General features: G+C 39.0%; 1 protein-coding gene across 6 annotated transcripts in view; it reads left to right on the plus strand.

The window, feature by feature from the left end:
• The first annotated feature begins 1,981 nt into the window (after positions 1-1,981).
• LOC126259425 (thymidylate kinase) overlaps positions 1,982-16,713 on the plus strand; it is a 63,935-nt gene continuing 49,203 nt past the window's right edge. Inside the window, exons 1-3 of one of the 6 annotated variants that reach the window (XM_049956222.1) lie at positions 2,197-2,535; positions 5,178-5,292; positions 9,211-9,347. In XM_049956222.1, coding sequence (XP_049812179.1) covers positions 9,212-9,347 — 136 coding nt within the window. In that variant the 5' untranslated portion in view covers positions 2,197-2,535; positions 5,178-5,292; position 9,211. Of the gene's footprint in view, positions 2,170-2,195; positions 2,536-2,766; positions 3,069-3,178; positions 3,286-5,177; positions 5,293-9,176; positions 9,348-16,713 lie in introns of those variants that run through there. The other 5 variants (XM_049956219.1, XM_049956220.1, XM_049956221.1 and 2 more) reach the window with 5 other exon arrangements.

Consider the following 16,713-nt stretch of genomic DNA (forward strand, 5'->3'; position numbering starts at 1 on the left):
GTGAATGTGGCCACCAGTACATTGGGCAAACACGGCACTGCATCTTACAACATTGCATGGAACATACTAGATACATATGTCTAGGCGGGGTAAAGGTATATCGACAGTGGTAGAACACAGCCTCAATGTGTGACATGCGCTGGAATTTTAGAAAACAAAAATTTTATGCAGAACTAGAGGCTTTCAGGAAAGTATCATCAAAGAATCAATTGAGATGAGGCTCCACGACAATCTCATCAACAGTGACTGCTTAAAACCCTGCACTACGTAGCAGCTGTACACTAAGAACTCCCCCAACAACTGACACCTCTGGGTAAGACTGAATGCACAGGGAGTTGAACGATGGGTCATACTCTCCACCAAGTCTGCAGCTCATGGTCTAGTGGCTAGCGTTGCTGCCTCTGGGTCACGAGGTCCTGGGTTTGATTCACAGCCAGGTTGGGGATTTTCTCTGCCCAGGGACTGGTTGTTTGTGTTGTCCTCATCATATCATCATCATTCATGACAGTGGCTAGATTGGACCGTGTAAAGAATTGGACTGTGAAAAAGTTGGGACTTTGTGCGGGCGCTGATGACCACGCAGTGGAGTGCCCCACGAACCAAACATCAAACGCTCCCCATCAAAGGTAGCAGAACCATGTGGCTAAGGGGAAGGGTGGAGAGACTCGGCAGCCACGCAGACATATAGAGGGTGTTTCACTAAATGTGTTTGCCTCTGTAAGTTCCGAAGTAATAGGCGACGTAAATATTTATTGCGGTGGATCACCATAAGAAACGTTACACTGTCTGCTACGAACATAGTTTATTGTGTTATTATCCAAAGAATTACAGCAAAAAGATATAACTTTTTAAATGGAACAATAGTTGTTTCTATCATGCTCTGGAATCAGTAACACCAGCTGTGTATACATCAATTTAAATTACATTCCTATCACTTTTAGTTTGGGCAAGGTTGCCAAATGGCTGTTCACGATTCTAACTGCAAGCGGCACTACAAGTCGCAATATTGGAGCTTTTAGTTTCAAATTTTGAAAACAGACTTGTGAAACATTCAAAATTCGCATTATAAATAGTGACAGACATTGCTTGATCATAAGGTGACCAAAATCCTGTTCACGAGTATGATTTCATACCGTGCTACGGGCTGCAATTTTTTGTCTTCCGCTTTGAAATTTTGATGACAGACTTGAGAAAAACCTGAAAGGTGTTATATGGAGTTTGACAGCCGTCGGAATATCGTAAGGTCGCCAAATACCTGTTCACGAATACCGCACTATAGACCACAATATCAGATCTTTTAGTCTGAAATCTTGAAAATATAGGAGTGAAACATCCGAAATTCGCAGTATATATTTGACAGCTATTGGTCGATCATAAGGTAGCCAAATGCCTATTCTAGGGTATAACTGCAAACCGTGCGGCAGTCCACAGTTTCGAAATCTTGACGATGGTGATAACTGGAATGTGCTGTAATAGTTTGTCGACGATCTGATGACCTTAAGGCAGCCAAATGTCTCGACGCAAGCATTAATGGATGCCACACTGCAGACTGAACTTGAAAATACACTCATGAGATAATTTGAATTTGCTGTAAGGTTTGGACAGTGATCGGACGATTTTAAGGTAGCCGAATGCGTCGCCATGTTCATGAATGGTTGCCGCTCAAAATTTTAATATAGATATATATTTGCGAGGTGCTATGACGTTTGTGTTATGTATAGACCCACTTGTAAATAACACTTATCAAACGCGTAGCGAATTTCGATCAAACAAAATAAATCATAATAAGCTACTGCATTTTTAGAGATCACGGTGAGTGATGTACCACACAGAACACCAATATGTACCATTCTGCAGGCATTGACTCAATCGGTTCAACTCGTGTTCGGTCGGCACGACGGCGATAACTCCAACCAACCAGTCATCGATAGCGGCGACCGCCGCGTACCGCGTGAACACAACTCGATTTACTTAGGCTGTGGTAAAGATCTAACTCGTGTTGACTCGAAATCCCGTCAGTTCGAGTTAATGCTGTTTGATAACTCGCTTGACCCATGGCAGGACAGGTGGCAAAAAAGTGCAGCACACATTGATCAATGGCAAAGAGCGCAGTTAATTACATTCCATTTATTTTAGCTAAGACATGATTGGAGAAAATATGCTACATATGTATGTAACTATGGATGGTGCCTTATGTAGCTTGAAAGCTATCTTATGGGCTAGTAAATAAAAAAGTAAATAAGATTTGAGAACCTGCATTTTAGCTAGTTCAAGTTTACCGCCAACTTGGCAGCTCAGTGCCGACACCTGAACTAAAATTTGACTTTAGTCAAGACTCGCGTGTGTTTGTTTACAGTTGAGTATCATACGAGACACTACAAGAGTGCAATATGAAATTGGCGAGGTCTGAACGGATAATCTGAACTTGATCTTCCGTAGCAGGTCAAGTGTAAGAAGTCACATTTTCGTAATTTGCAAATAATGCCACTTTCGAACCGTTACTTTTTGAATGTAGAGAGCACACGATTTCAGCAAGTAAGTTTACCTAAGTTATATGCAGTATTGGAAAGGTACTGTTATGGATTAACAATAACATATATTTGTATTACTGTGGAATAACAATTCTTTCTACATCCGTAAGCCGTACAACACTTTAAGGCCGTTTTACGAGTATGAAAACAGTCAAGTGTCGGTGAATTGAAGCTGCGTTTCCTAATATCAGCTAAAGACAATGAACGAGCAGTAATCATACCAACAAAACATTTTATCCGTGTAATCATGTTACACCAAGTACCCACAGTTGATATGCTAGGAATTACCCGGTCGACGACAGCTTGTAGTAACTATGCCTCAGCAATACTTAACCCGGTGGTTTTGTCGCCGAAAGCTGAAAACAGCCAAAATAAGGAAACCACGTATTTCAGGCACATTTACTTGTGGGACATGGGCAGAATGCTAATTGCACCACTGTTGTTTGTTGATCTAATATCCTAACTGTTTATCCTGATGCGAGATGAAGAACTCGAAAGACCTTCCGTCCATGAGTACTGGTTCGTGAAATTATCTAAGTTAGTATCCATGTTACTTTTTTATTTATCCATCTATCAGTGATGTCACAGTTTGTTCAAGAGATGCCTTCATACAGTGCAGGCCTACTGCGTATATCATTTTATACAACAACAACAAAAAAAAAAAAAAATCTTGCTTGATAGGAAATCTATTAACTAGATATTAAGTATAAATAACTTACAGCCTGTACAACATATTAATAACATTAAAATATAGGTAAGTAGCTAAATGTTAATTATTAATGGTATCCTACTGTATTGTACTTTACAGTACACACAAATCAATACCAATAGTATTAACAGTTGGAGTTACAGCAGCTGTAATGGAAAAGAATGATTTTATCACATGTTCAAAAATCGTCTCTTGCATAAAATAAATTTTTCATAAACCAAATATGTGACACAGTGGCATGCTTGCCTTGGTGGCATGTTGAATAATTGTATACCTGCATCTGTGAGGTGTTTGTCATGGTCACGTATAGACTATTGTTGTTTGTGCTTCTGCACCCAACAAATAAGTATGTAAAGGGATGCAACAGTTGCTAAGTAGACACACTTTACACTGTCAGGAAATTTCCTCACAGTAGATGGCTGTGAAAACTGGAATAAAAGTTGGAAAATAGCATTTCAGTTGCACAACCTGCAGCTTGCAACAAGCTTGGTTAGCAAAAATGTGGTTTGGGGTAATTTTGTGTTTTTGTGTATACAAGGTGTAAAAACAAGTATGATCAAACTTTCTGGAAACATTTCTCACAAATAGAGCGATAAAATATATTATATGGATGTTGGTCTGGAACTGGTTCATTTCCATGTTAGAGCCCAGTTTCTACAACCCTTCAACACATTAATCATCAACTTTGAAAGAAAACTTCATTCGTGAACAGCACATTTGTATAGCTGGTTCTCATTTAGTACTCTGCAGACTGTCATGTCACAAACATTACTTGTTGCAGATAATTGTCTTACACTGGCACTACAGTTGTTGCCAACTGCACAAAGAAGTTCCTCCTTCAGTTGAGGTGTCCTCATCGTTTTTGGCCTTCCCCAGCCGGGAGGCTTATATGTTGCATCCCCCTTAAGACGACAATAAATTGCTCCAACATTTCACCTGTCAGGACACTGTCATTCTAAAAATTTGTCTTGATACTAATGTAGAGTGCCATAGCCATTACCATGTGCTAATCCATAGAGCAGCTGGGCTTCTGCCAACTCCGCATTCGAGTACACTTCCATTGCACTGTCCCGGGAACCAAGTCCATGATCAAACAGGTGATGGATACTATGTAAATGATGCTAGCAGAGCAATGAAGTTAGTCACCTGTAAAAACAAACAGTGAAGTGAGTCACATGTCAACATTACCTTCATTTAATTGGAGTAACAAGCTTTAACAGTGAACTTGAGAATTAAAACTTGCTATACATTCTAACCAAACAACCAACAGGATATTTTGAACATTTCATGTGAGAAAACGTTTCATGTAAAGGTGGTATGTTCAGTTTCTGTGTGTTACTCATGATTATGAAGAGAAATAGAAAACAAGCTCCAACATGGAAATAAAGCATGACAGACTCGGGTCCATATACCAAATTTTATTCTTCTGTGTGTCAGAAATGTTTCTTGAATGTTTTGCCGTACCTTTTTTTTTTACACCCAATACATACCAGGTGATTATTATTAAAGTGCAGCTACTTATCGAGGTCCAGTGTGGGCTCTAATCTGCTGCTGCACAGTATCTCGATGTCACTGGTGCTTTTATGGAACACAGTGTATAAGTGGTGGTTAATAATAAAACTGACATTATGAAACTTCCTGGCAGATTAAGACTGTGTGCCGGACCGAGACTCTTTGCCTTTTGCAGGCAAGTGCTCTACCATCTGAGCTACCCAAGCACGACTCTCATCTCGTCCTCACAGCTTCACTTCTGCCAGTCCCGAGTTCGAGTCTCGGTCCGGCACACAGTTTTAATCTGCCAGGAAGTTTCATATCAGCACACACTCCACTGCAGAGTGAAAATCTCATTCTGGAAACTGACATTATGCTTTTCTCACTTGTTTGACCTAATCAATTATATGTGGAAAAATTTCTATATGCATTTCTTGAATTCACAGCACTGATTTGCACCTATTGGCCAAAATTGGAACAAAATTTGGTTCCACATTAACACCTTAGAAAATCTACCAAGTTTCACTGCCATAAGATAATTGCAGTCCACACTGGACCTCTGTGAGTAGCTGCACATTAATTATAAAGATCTGGTAGTTTTTGTTAGTTATCCATGTTAGTTTTGGCTCAAAATGAATGGTAAGATGGTAAGGCAATTAGTTGCACTACCATCATTGTCATTATTGCTCAGCCTATACAGAACATTCAAAATTTTAGAACGATTGATTTCCACAGAACACGTGTAAGAAATTTTGAAGAGTTCCTTCACCCCCCACCCCCACCTTTTTTTTAGTGCTTCTGAGTCTGTTCCACCATTAACAAAATTTGCATGATCTGCATAGAGTACAGAGACATGCAAGGTGTAGTAATAGGCAGGTCGTTATGTCAACTATGAATTGCAAAAAGCCCTCGCTCAGAACCATGTGGAACTTCTTGTGTAAATCTTAGAATGTTTGAATTCCCATCATTAAAGTGTAATTTCGGTAACTTAAATAAGATTTAATCAAAGACAGCTCTGTGGCTTTCTAGCCATAGCAATAGAGCTGTTTTAATACCATTATATGACTGCCAGAATAAAAAGCTTTACTAAGGTCCAATAGATTAAAATTTACACACAGTTTGAATTCAAATGAATATAAAGTGAGGGGAAACAGTACTTTCAACTTCTTTTGTAGATGTTAAGCCAGGTCGGAATCCCCACAAAGAGTGACTAAGAAGGTTGTGTACTAATAAATATATGAATAATTTGAGCATACATTCAGCACACTACCATTTTTGACACAATCATTATTAAGGAAGTTGGACAACAATTATTTGAGCATTATTTGTTGACTTTTAAGTAGAAGTGGAACCAGGGTAATTAAAAAAAAGCCTGAATTTTGAGCAGCTTAATTTTGGAATTACCTTTTGTGATATTTATTCATCAACCACTTGCTATGTACATGATACAGGTTTTGGTACATATACAATGATACAATTTTGCATCAAAAATTAGACATAAGAGTTGAAGGGTCAAGGGAAAGAATGAGTTTTATAAATTTTACAGAACATTAATATTTCTGTTTAAATCTTTTCTTGATCTTGCAATTCTGTAACATTTGTGCTTATTTTGTAAAATCAGAAACCTTAAGTAATATTTTAAATATATAACTATATTATTGCATATTTGGACAAACTTTTGATGCTAGATGTTAAGAAGTTGAGTAAGAGTAACTCGTTCGATGAAAGAAGGGGCTGAGTCCATGAATTCAGAGTAGCATAAACATTGCATTTTCCTTTTTTGCTTGAAATATCCATCAAATTATATTTAAAGACTACCTATTCTGAGAACTTCAAGCAATAGGAAGACTGTCATGATATTCCTGTGCTTTCCACCCACAAAAGTAAAATAATTCTGAATTTGGAACAGTGTCATAGGAAAAAAAAAAAAAAAAAAAAAAAAGGAGGAAGAAGAAGATTGCAGGCAATATTAATAGTAAGACCAGGCATTTTGCAGATGATCCAGTTATCCATAATGAAGTACTATCTGAGAGAAGCTGCATAAATATTCAGACAATCTTGATAAGATTTCAGTGTGGTACAGAGACTGGCAACTTGCTCTAAATGTTCAGAAATGTAAAACTTTGCACTTCACAAAACAAAAAAAGGTAGTTTCGTATGACTATATTATCAATGAGTTACTGTTGGAATCGACCAACTCATTCAAGTACCTGGGTGTAACACTTTGTATGGATATGGAATGGAATGATCTCATAGATTCAGCTGTGGGTAAAGCAGGTGGTATACTTCAGTTTATTGGTAGAATACTGGGGAAGTGCAATCAGTCCACAAAATAGATAGCTTACAAATCATTTGTGTGACCAATTCTAGAATATTGCTCAAGTCTGTGGGACCCCTACCAGATAGTACTAACAGAGCATATTGAACATACAGAGAAAGACAGCACATGGTCTCAGGTTTGTTTAATCCGTGGGAGAGCATTACAGAGATACAAAGCAACTGACCTGGCAGACTCTTGAAGACAGATGTAAACTATCCCTAGAAAGTCAGTTAATCAAGTTTCAAGAACCAGCTTTAATTGATTACTGTAGGGATGTACAACACCCCCTACGTGTCACTCACATAGGGGTCTTGGGGATAAGATTAAAATAAGTAGTGCATGCTTAGAGGCATTCAGATAATCATTCTTCCTGCACTCCATATGTGAATGTAACAGGAAGAGACCCTCATAATAGGTACAATGAGATGTACCTTCTGCTGTGCACCTCATGGCCGTTTTCAGAGTATAGATGTAGAGGAGTGCAGAATAGAAAAATGAAGTTACACTGTTGGAGTCCTGCAGAGCACCAGGGCACTAATGAGACATCATTCAGTTGACAGACATTTATTTCTAGAAGTTCTACAATTACTCCTATCTTCTTCCCAGTGCTTTCTAGCAGTGGCTGTGCTGAGCTCCCATTGTACAAAGGTGCATGGTAACACATCAGCAACTGGTGAGGAATCTGCCAGTGTTGGTTGTAGCATTTTCTGAGGTCAGTGCTATGGCCCCTTCATAGAAGGATCCAGTTGCCATCACATTGCTACAGCCTGATGTGGCTGTGGAGATCTGTCAGAGCCTCAGTGCTCTCACTGAATGAAACTGTGCTTAAACTCTGTCCCAGAAATCTGCATGCCCACATTGTTGATTGTCGACACGGCATGTAGGTAGAGAAAACCCGATAGTGATGTTGAAGGGCAGCCCAAGAGGTGGTCTCAGGGAACAGCAGGTAAGGCAATACTTGTGGCGACACAGACACCCTGTTCTCCAGCTGTACCAAGGAGTGGCGACACAGGCACCCTCTTCCCCAGCTTCCACAGCTCACAGTTGGACAGATCAGTGCTTCATTCATAGAAGATTGGCCTGCCCTTCACCTTCAGTCAGTCACCATTGTGACTAGCAGTGAGGCAACTCACAGAATTGAAGGTTCCTCCACTGCCAGGTGGCTACGGGCTTGTAGCAGTGGACTTCAAGGTGGCAGCAGTGGTGGCTGTAGACACTTTGTTGTATTCACCGAGGCATCCTGCAACTAGCAAAGTTGACCTAACTGAGAGTGAGTGGTTATATAGTCAATGACATGATTCCCACAGCACTTCTGACTGAATGTGCTTGTATTTTTTGAGCCTGTCAGTGTTCTTGGCTGACCTAATATTAACTTCAGAGCATTCCTTCATGCAAAGTTTGCAGTCCGGAAGGCACTCTTGTGTCATTCCTAGGTGAAGTTACTACATTTAGCGCTGTTACAGAAGAGTGTTGTGTATGCTCTGCACTGTCGTCTAAGTCCCAAATCAGGTGTTCTGACATTCTCTGTTGCACAATATGAGGCAATAACTTCCCTATCATTTTGTATTCTGTTCTTCCAAATGTTGACATTGGTTACACCATCAGCAGTGCCCAGGTCAGTTCCAACAAAGTTTTATTCCTGCCCTTAATTACTATTCTGCTGTGCAATAAATAGAGGAGTATTTCGGACACAGATATCTGTGTCAGTTGAGACATAGACAATGTATATAAGTGGCATGACAGTGATAGAAACGAATTAGAAAATGTTTGTGTCGTATCAAAGAAAAAATTGCCTGTACGAGGTATTAGCAGACATAGTGCACTTAATTGTTTGGTCTTGCACAGTATCCATTTTTCTTTTGTAGTTTTCTATTATTTCTGAGCAGGCCTTCCCACTGCTGTGGACACATGTCAGATCCTCATCATAGATACCTCAGTTGTAGAAGCCCTGGAATTTTGATTCTCTTAGGGGTTAACATTTTTTTTTAATTGCTCTTTCCATGCAATTATTAAAAGATTTAAGTTGTAAGAATTGAAAATTGCCTTTGTATCTTGGTTTTCAATTATTAATTCTGGTGTTTTGTAAAATCCTTTTTTTTCTTTTTTCTTTTTTTCTTTTTTTAAGAATGATTTTCAAATGTGGTCCACATGTCTTCCAGAATGACTAGTCTTACAAAGAGGGGTGCCCTAATAGTATTTGAAGGATGTGATAGATCTGGAAAAACTACCCAGTGCAAGAAACTTGTTGAGAATCTAAGAAATAAGGGCATTACTACAGAATTTCTGTGTTTTCCTGGTAAGTGATTAAATTGCTATAATATTTTAGCCTTATTAACATAAAAATGAAAGTATTATCCTTAATTGTTTGCTATGTTGTTTTTTACTGTTTAAGTGGTTAGTAGCATAAAGACATATATTAACAACAGATCTAAAAAGTTAAAGCTTTGATGAAGAATATACCAAAACCAGATTGATGGAAATTAATCTGTACTCCATACCTGGGAAATGATTATATGCTATTGACTCTTTAATGCTTAATGTGGGAAGCAAGTATGGTTTTCCCTACCTCACTTGTGTATTTGGTAGTAAAATCGGTCTGTGCTGCTGAATGGTTTTGATTGTGTAAGCAAGCCCACCCTCACGCCATTCCTAACCAGTGCTCCCAGGTGATGTCACTTCCATTGTGCAATCACTCTGAAATAATAATAGTTGTGTATGTAATAGTCTTACTGTGACTGTGATTTAGTGTAGTGAAAAGCTGATGTAAATTTATTTGGAGTGTTACGTGTTAATGAGTGGCAGAAAATGAAGCTAGAAAGTCCAAAATTTGAGAGAAACATATAATTTTACATACAGTATGCTTTTGCTACTTCAAATGTAGTTAAGTCTGCGAATGAGCCCATTGGGACTACGCAAAGTATTTAGTGGCGTGAATTTGCCTTTCTTTGTGCCCATACATCTTTCATTCTTTTGCTGTGGGCTTCTTTTCTTTCTTGAGACCATGTTGTTCCAGTCTTCTTTGGTTTCTCCTCTTAGTCAACTTGCCACTTGTGAATTTTGGATCTGAAGAGTTCCCTATTTTGGATATCCTATGGTGTAATTCCTGCTAGTTTCAGATTTGTTTTGATTTTGTCAATCCATTTCATTGGGTCTGTTTTAGATTTACTCCGGTTTTCATAGAATTCAACTATTTGCTTTGTAAATCTGTCCGGATTCATTCTTTTGATGTCTCCATAGAATCTTAATCTGCATTTTCTAATGTCACTGTGAATATTAGAGTATTGTTTGATTTCCTGTTTGCCGCTGAGCCAATACTGTCCGTCTACAAGTTTTGGGCCTAAATTTTTACTTATGATCTTCTGTTCCTTTTTCTGAATGTTTTCTATGTCTGTTTTCCTGTTTAAAATTAGTGTCTCTGATCCATATAGGCATTCTGGTTTTATGACGGTATTGTAATATCGTAGTTTTGTGTGCTTAATAGTTATCATTGTATAACCATTTAGGATTTTGCAAGTGACCAATTAATTTTCAACTGGTGTGTGTGTGTGTGTGTGTTTGTTTTACAGACTTTTTTATTCTAATGGTTATATATATCTTGGGTTCAATTACAGATTTTTTTATTCTAATGTGTTGTAGCATATTTAAATTATCTTTTCAGAGCTCTCTGGAGATCATATAACATCTTTCAAAATTTCTATTTGTTTTAGTTGGCAGAAAAGGAGGATAATTTTTATTGATTTCATTCAGGAAATGATCCCTTACCAGTCGGAAATTAATTGGTCACTGCAAAATCCTAAATGGTAATGCAATGTTAACTCTTAATAATCAGGTTGCAGGTAATAGCTCTTCACAGCAGTGTATTCCCTAAGCTAGTTGTGCTTGTGAAATCTCCCCTTGGATCACGAGAGGAGGAGTTGAATCTTTGGCTTGATGTAGTCTCTGTCTGTTTGCACTCTGCCTCAGATTTATGCAATGTTGTCAAATGTTGATTTTCTATTAACTGTTTTCTGTAATGTAGTCTGTGTCAGATAAAGCATGACAAGTTGAGTATTTTCCTTGTGAAGAAATAATTTAGGTTAGTTTTGCAGTTGCTGAAATTCACTTTAGGGCAGGCAGTAATGATTGAACTTTGCCACCAGTGGCAATTTACCAACCAAATTTTCTGATGCAAAGAAACTGTGATGTTGCGAGCTCTGAAAGACAATTTTTAGGAAGAAATTTAATTTAATGTTATTTCAGTTTTGCAACCAATATGGCGATTCTGTAGGACTTGATCATTATGAATGTGAATGAATTGTTTTCAGAATATAATCAGTGTTACTTAAAAAAGTGTTAAAACATTTGGTAGAAACTTTTGCTCCCTTCTTTTAAAGAACTTACATTACAGAGCTGCTGCACAGCAGAATTGCAGTTTTGGGCTGGACACCTGAAGGGAGCATACAGCAAGACATATGATGACACTGTTCTTTCCAGTATTTTTCAAGTGTCAGTACTCTATTATCTTGGGCCAGCAACTTCGAAGGCCCACATGCATGCATCTGAACAATGTGCACTAGGCAGAGCTGCTACACCTATGACTACACATGCATCACTATGCTGTAGCACTTGTCTCGCTTTGCCACAATGCCCTGTGCCTCTCACTGAGCAATTAGTGCTCCCAGCAGTACTATAACATCTGCTCAATGTCGGCTGCACTGTGGTCCTACTTTCATTTACATCTACATTTATATTCTGCAAGCCACCCAACGGTGTGTGGCGGAGGGCACCTTACGTGCCACTGTAATTATCTCCCTTTCCTGTTCCAGTCGTGTATGGTTCGTGGGAAGAATGACTGCCGGAAAGCCTCTGTGTGTGCTCCAACCTCTCTAATTTTACATTCGTGATCTCCTCAGGAGGTATAAGTAGGGGGAAACAATATATTCGATACCTCATCCAGAAACGCACCCTCTGAAAACCTGGACAGCAAGCTACACCTCAATGCAGAGCGCCTCTCTTGCAGAGTCTGCCACTTGAGTTTGCTAAACATCTCTGTAACACTATCACGCTTACCAAATAACCCTGTGATGAAACGCGCCGCTCTTCTTTGGATCTTCTCTATCTCCTCTGTCAACCCGACCTGGTACAGATCCCACACTGATGAGTAATACTCAATGATTCTTTCACTGTTATATTCACCTCACAGTCGTATTGCTAACCATAATGCACCATTATTCTGTGGTTTCCTTTTCACTACATCTTGGTTTCTCTCATGCATTACTCACTGCCCTTTGTTGTTGTGCCTTCTCCGCTGTCCGCTTTCCTCATTATTGTCTTCTGTCCATACTGAAAGTTCTGCTGTCGACAGTCCCTGAGCAGTATGGCTAGCATTACCTAGTTTATTGTTTATTGAGTCATTCTCGATCTTCTGTCAAATCCTGGCCATAATGATTGGTGAAGAGGTAAAAGATTAGCAGCTTAACATGGATGCAAATCTTGTGAAGCTCTTGGAATAGCCTAACAACAGCAACAGCTGCTCTCACAACAGCAATTACAATAAGTTTCAACAGCAGCAGCAGCAGCAAAATGAATTACTCCATCAAGAAATTCAGCTTCTGGAGGATCAACTACAGATTCAGGGTACACACTCAATCCAGGCAGGGAGCGCTCAGCCGCTTTTCTGCCATTTAAAAAGGCCAAAGAGTATTGGAACACACATTTACAGTGGCTGAAGCATCACTTCTTCACCTTTCAGGTCACTAATGACGCACTCCAACGGTCACTCGTTCTCTGTTTGGCTTCTCTGGAGACTTTTTGTTTTTACTTAAGAATTTGGCTCCTCTGTCAAATCCTGTCACCCTCACATTTGAGAAGATGTGCACATTACTGTTGAATTATTATTTGCAATGATTCTGTGTGGTCACATTGTGGCTCGAATTTCATTAATACTGTTACTCCATAAGCAACACAGTCAGTCATATTGCACCTGGGTCACTGATTCACAAGGGTTGAGTCACCGTTGGGATTTTGCTGGCTTTCAAAACTCATGTGTTGACCCTTTAATTTGGAATGTAGTGGTCTAGTTAGCTGCCGATTGGGGCTGCACGCCAACCCTTACATGAGACAACCAACCGGTGGATGATATTTTGACAGCTGCACACTTTTTCAGAATTGCATAAGTAGTAAATGAATGCATCAAGGCACGACCATAAGTAGCAGTGGTCCAGGTGCTGCATCAGTAGTAAATGAATGCATCAAGGCACGACCATAAGTAGCAGTGGTCCAGGTGCTGCATCATGCCCCAGGATTGTGAAATCCTTGTAAACTTCTTCTTAGAGTGCAGTGGCATGATTTCATAAAATTCAGGTGTGTCAGTGGTCTCTGAACAGTCTGTCATGCTCTGTTGGAGTGGGTAGCGGGGTCTTCCATCTTGCCCAGACTGCTTCTTATGCAGGAACTTGACCATTATGCTGCTTTTTCCTATATTTTTCAATGTGGCCTGGGCTTGCTGCAGACTTCCAGGCTCATATCTCTTTGCATCTAGATGCAGTGGCCTGCTTCTGCTGAGCAAAACCCATTCCGTCTCTTTATGGATGGTTGTTAAGCAGGATATCGGTTGACTCCAGGAAGCTGAGGTGATTGAACTGCTTAATACAAGTGCTTGGGCCACATCATTAGTATTTTATTTATTTATTTAATAAAATTGCAGCCAAATAGCCATACACCATTACTTCACTTAACATTTTGCATTTTACATTTACGTTTTACATGTTTGCATATTCATTTATAGATTTCACTCTTTTACTGCACAGTTCTATGTGATATCGTTGACAGGCTTTGTTACACGGTTCATACACACACGTTGTGGTTGGGTCGTATTAATTTTTGTTTTTGAAAATTAGATGATGAAAGCCGTGAATCTAGTTAAGACATGTTGCAGTTCGAAGTTTGGTGCTGTCCATGAGCAGTTCGTCATTGCTTCGGTGCCATAGAACTCCGGCCATACTTTTTCTCGTTTATCCTTCATGATCTCCAGTTGATTTGTGGAAGCCTTGGTGTGTGGCATCATATATCGAAGTTTTATGTCTTCAATTAGGAATGTCTGTCTCACTAGCAGGTACACTAGTCTAGATCTTGTTGTCTTTGAGAGACCTATTGCTCTTTTTAGATAAGTCGATTTTACTTTTTCTAGTGTTTCTAGATTTTTTTTTCTCTCAGGTGGTCCCATTTAACATCAATCCCGTAGGCCAGGATTGGCAAGATTTTTGCGTTGAATAATTTCATGACCGTTTCTAGACTGAGTAGGCGGATGTTTTTGATGTCCTGTATTGCTATTATTGCTTGGGCTGCACATTCTGTTGTATGTTTCGTGAAGCATTTGGCTGTTGGTTGCAATGTCACCCCTAGGTATTTAAAGTCTTATGAGATTTTTAATTTTTGCCCTCTGATGTTGATTTCCACATCCTTGGGCGTTTTGCCTCCTTTTCTGAAAATCGCCATTTACGTCATTGTTATGTTTATGTGTAGTTTGTGTTCACTGCACTATTTATCTATTTTCTCAATGATTTTCTGCAGCTTCTGTATGTCTGTTGATCTTATGGCTTTGTCACTGGCGTACGCATATACGTACACATCTTCTTCACTTTCTCCAATTCGCAGTACGTCTTCAGTGGCAAGAATGTACAGCAAAGGGCTCATTGGGTCACCCTGTAAGAATCTGTTAGATTGCAAAATGAGGTTCGAAAAAGAGAGGTTGCCTGATATTGTGATTTAAGTTGTATTCAAGGATTGACTTGATTGTTCTTACCCATATGCTATCTTCTCCCATTCTGTTTTCCAGTTTTCGGACTATGAGATCTCTTTCCAGTAGGTCAAAGGCTTTGGTAAAGTCTATGAACACTGTGTAGAACATTTGTTTCTTTTGTAGCACTTGGTCAATGTTGTTTCGTAGAAGCCTGACTGCCATAAGTGTTGATCTTCCAGATCTGAAGCCCATTTGCCGTTCTGGGAAGTGACTGTCCACACAGGCTTTGATTTTTTGTGCAATTATCTTTGAAAACATCTTGAACTGAGTATTTTCTAGGGCTATGCTTCTGTACTTGTTTGTGTCCGTTGGATCTTCTCTACCTTTGTAGAGAACTTTTATTATCGAGTGTCTCCATTGGGTCGTAATTCTTCCAAGCTCCAGGCATTTGTTGAATAGTTTGATCCATATGTGTTGGAGAGCCTCTTTCGCATCTTGTATATGTTCATTATATATATTATCGGGTCCTGCTGCATTCTTGTTCTTCAGTGTTTTTATTACTTCTTTTACATCTTCTTCATTTAGAGATTCCCATACATTGTCTTTTTTCCTCTTGGTCTTACTACTCTGTATGGGTCTTTCGCTGCTTCGTCCGAGTGTTCTTAGAACAGTATTCCTGTTTGCTATAGCATTCAGCATCAAACCATCTTCTTGCTGTCCTTGTTTTTGGGTTTGTTTGTATTACTGAATTTTTTAGGAGGTCTTCTATTTTGCATGTTGCTTTTTCAAGGTCTCCCTCCTCTATTAAAGTTTATGTTTGTGTTATTTGTTCTTGTTGGTTTGTTATTTTTTCTTTATCCATTTTTCTTTGTGTGATTTGCTGGGTCTTTCTTGCTGGTGGTGAGTTGACATTATTTATTTTTATCTTCATTGGAATGTGCTTTCATATAGGAGTGATGGAATCATGCCATATTGGTTGAATACTTACTTTTATTTCTCCTCTTGTTAATGTGATATCAATGGTACTTTTCCCATTATGGCATATATATGTAGGTATTTGTGTATTGTTCAGTAGGGTTTTTACCCTACTGAACAATACACAAATACCTACATATGACTAGTCTTGTTTTATAGTTCTCCGTGTTTATTCTGCAGTTGAGATCGCCTGCAATAATGGTGGGTTTGCTGTCGCATTGTTTGATGAATGTGATTATTTCTACTGCATTTGTGTGGGTTGGAAATAGGCTGCAACTATATTTATGTATGATGCTTCTACTAGCATACTATTTTCTTTTTTATGATTTCTTTGGTGGGGGTCATCCAGGATTTCAGTAGGATAGATATTCCTCCCATGGGTCGTCCTCTTTCTAGAATTGCAAGATCTGAGTTTTGCTGAATGTCTGTTGGTGTTGGATTAAGAGCCCCTTTTATTCCCTCTGTATTCTACAAGACAGCTTTTATTTCTTGTTCTTCTGGTTTTCTTCTTAGTTTAGTTGAGCTCTGCTCCCTCTTCCATTGATCTTCTCGGGAAACGAAATCAACGTACTTTTATGTTTTCAGGCCAGAATTGTGGTTCTTGTGTGATTTGAAGATCTTCAAACAGAATGCCTACTTTGAAAGATTTTTTGTTGCCCAGTGCCTGCGCAGTTTTTCACATTCTAGTTGCCCCAATATTCTGTTCTTGTTGAGGTATTTCACTACTGTATCAGTTGTGGTGGTTCTCTTTAAGTTACCGATGTATAGCGATGCTGTTGTTTCAGCTGCTTGCATTTCTTTGTCTTTTTTTGGACCCATTATGGTTTTATTATTAGTGTGGTTTCTTTCCCTGTACCAGCTCTGCCCTACCACAGTTCTCTAGAATGGTCCCTCTAGTTCATTACCATATTTACTCGAATCTAAGCCGCACTCAAATCTAGGCTGCACCTGAAAAATGAGACTCGAA

The sequence above is a fragment of the Schistocerca nitens genome, chromosome 5 (genome assembly GCF_023898315.1).
Source record: "Schistocerca nitens isolate TAMUIC-IGC-003100 chromosome 5, iqSchNite1.1, whole genome shotgun sequence".
NCBI classification, from domain to species: Eukaryota; Metazoa; Arthropoda; class Insecta; order Orthoptera; family Acrididae; genus Schistocerca; species Schistocerca nitens.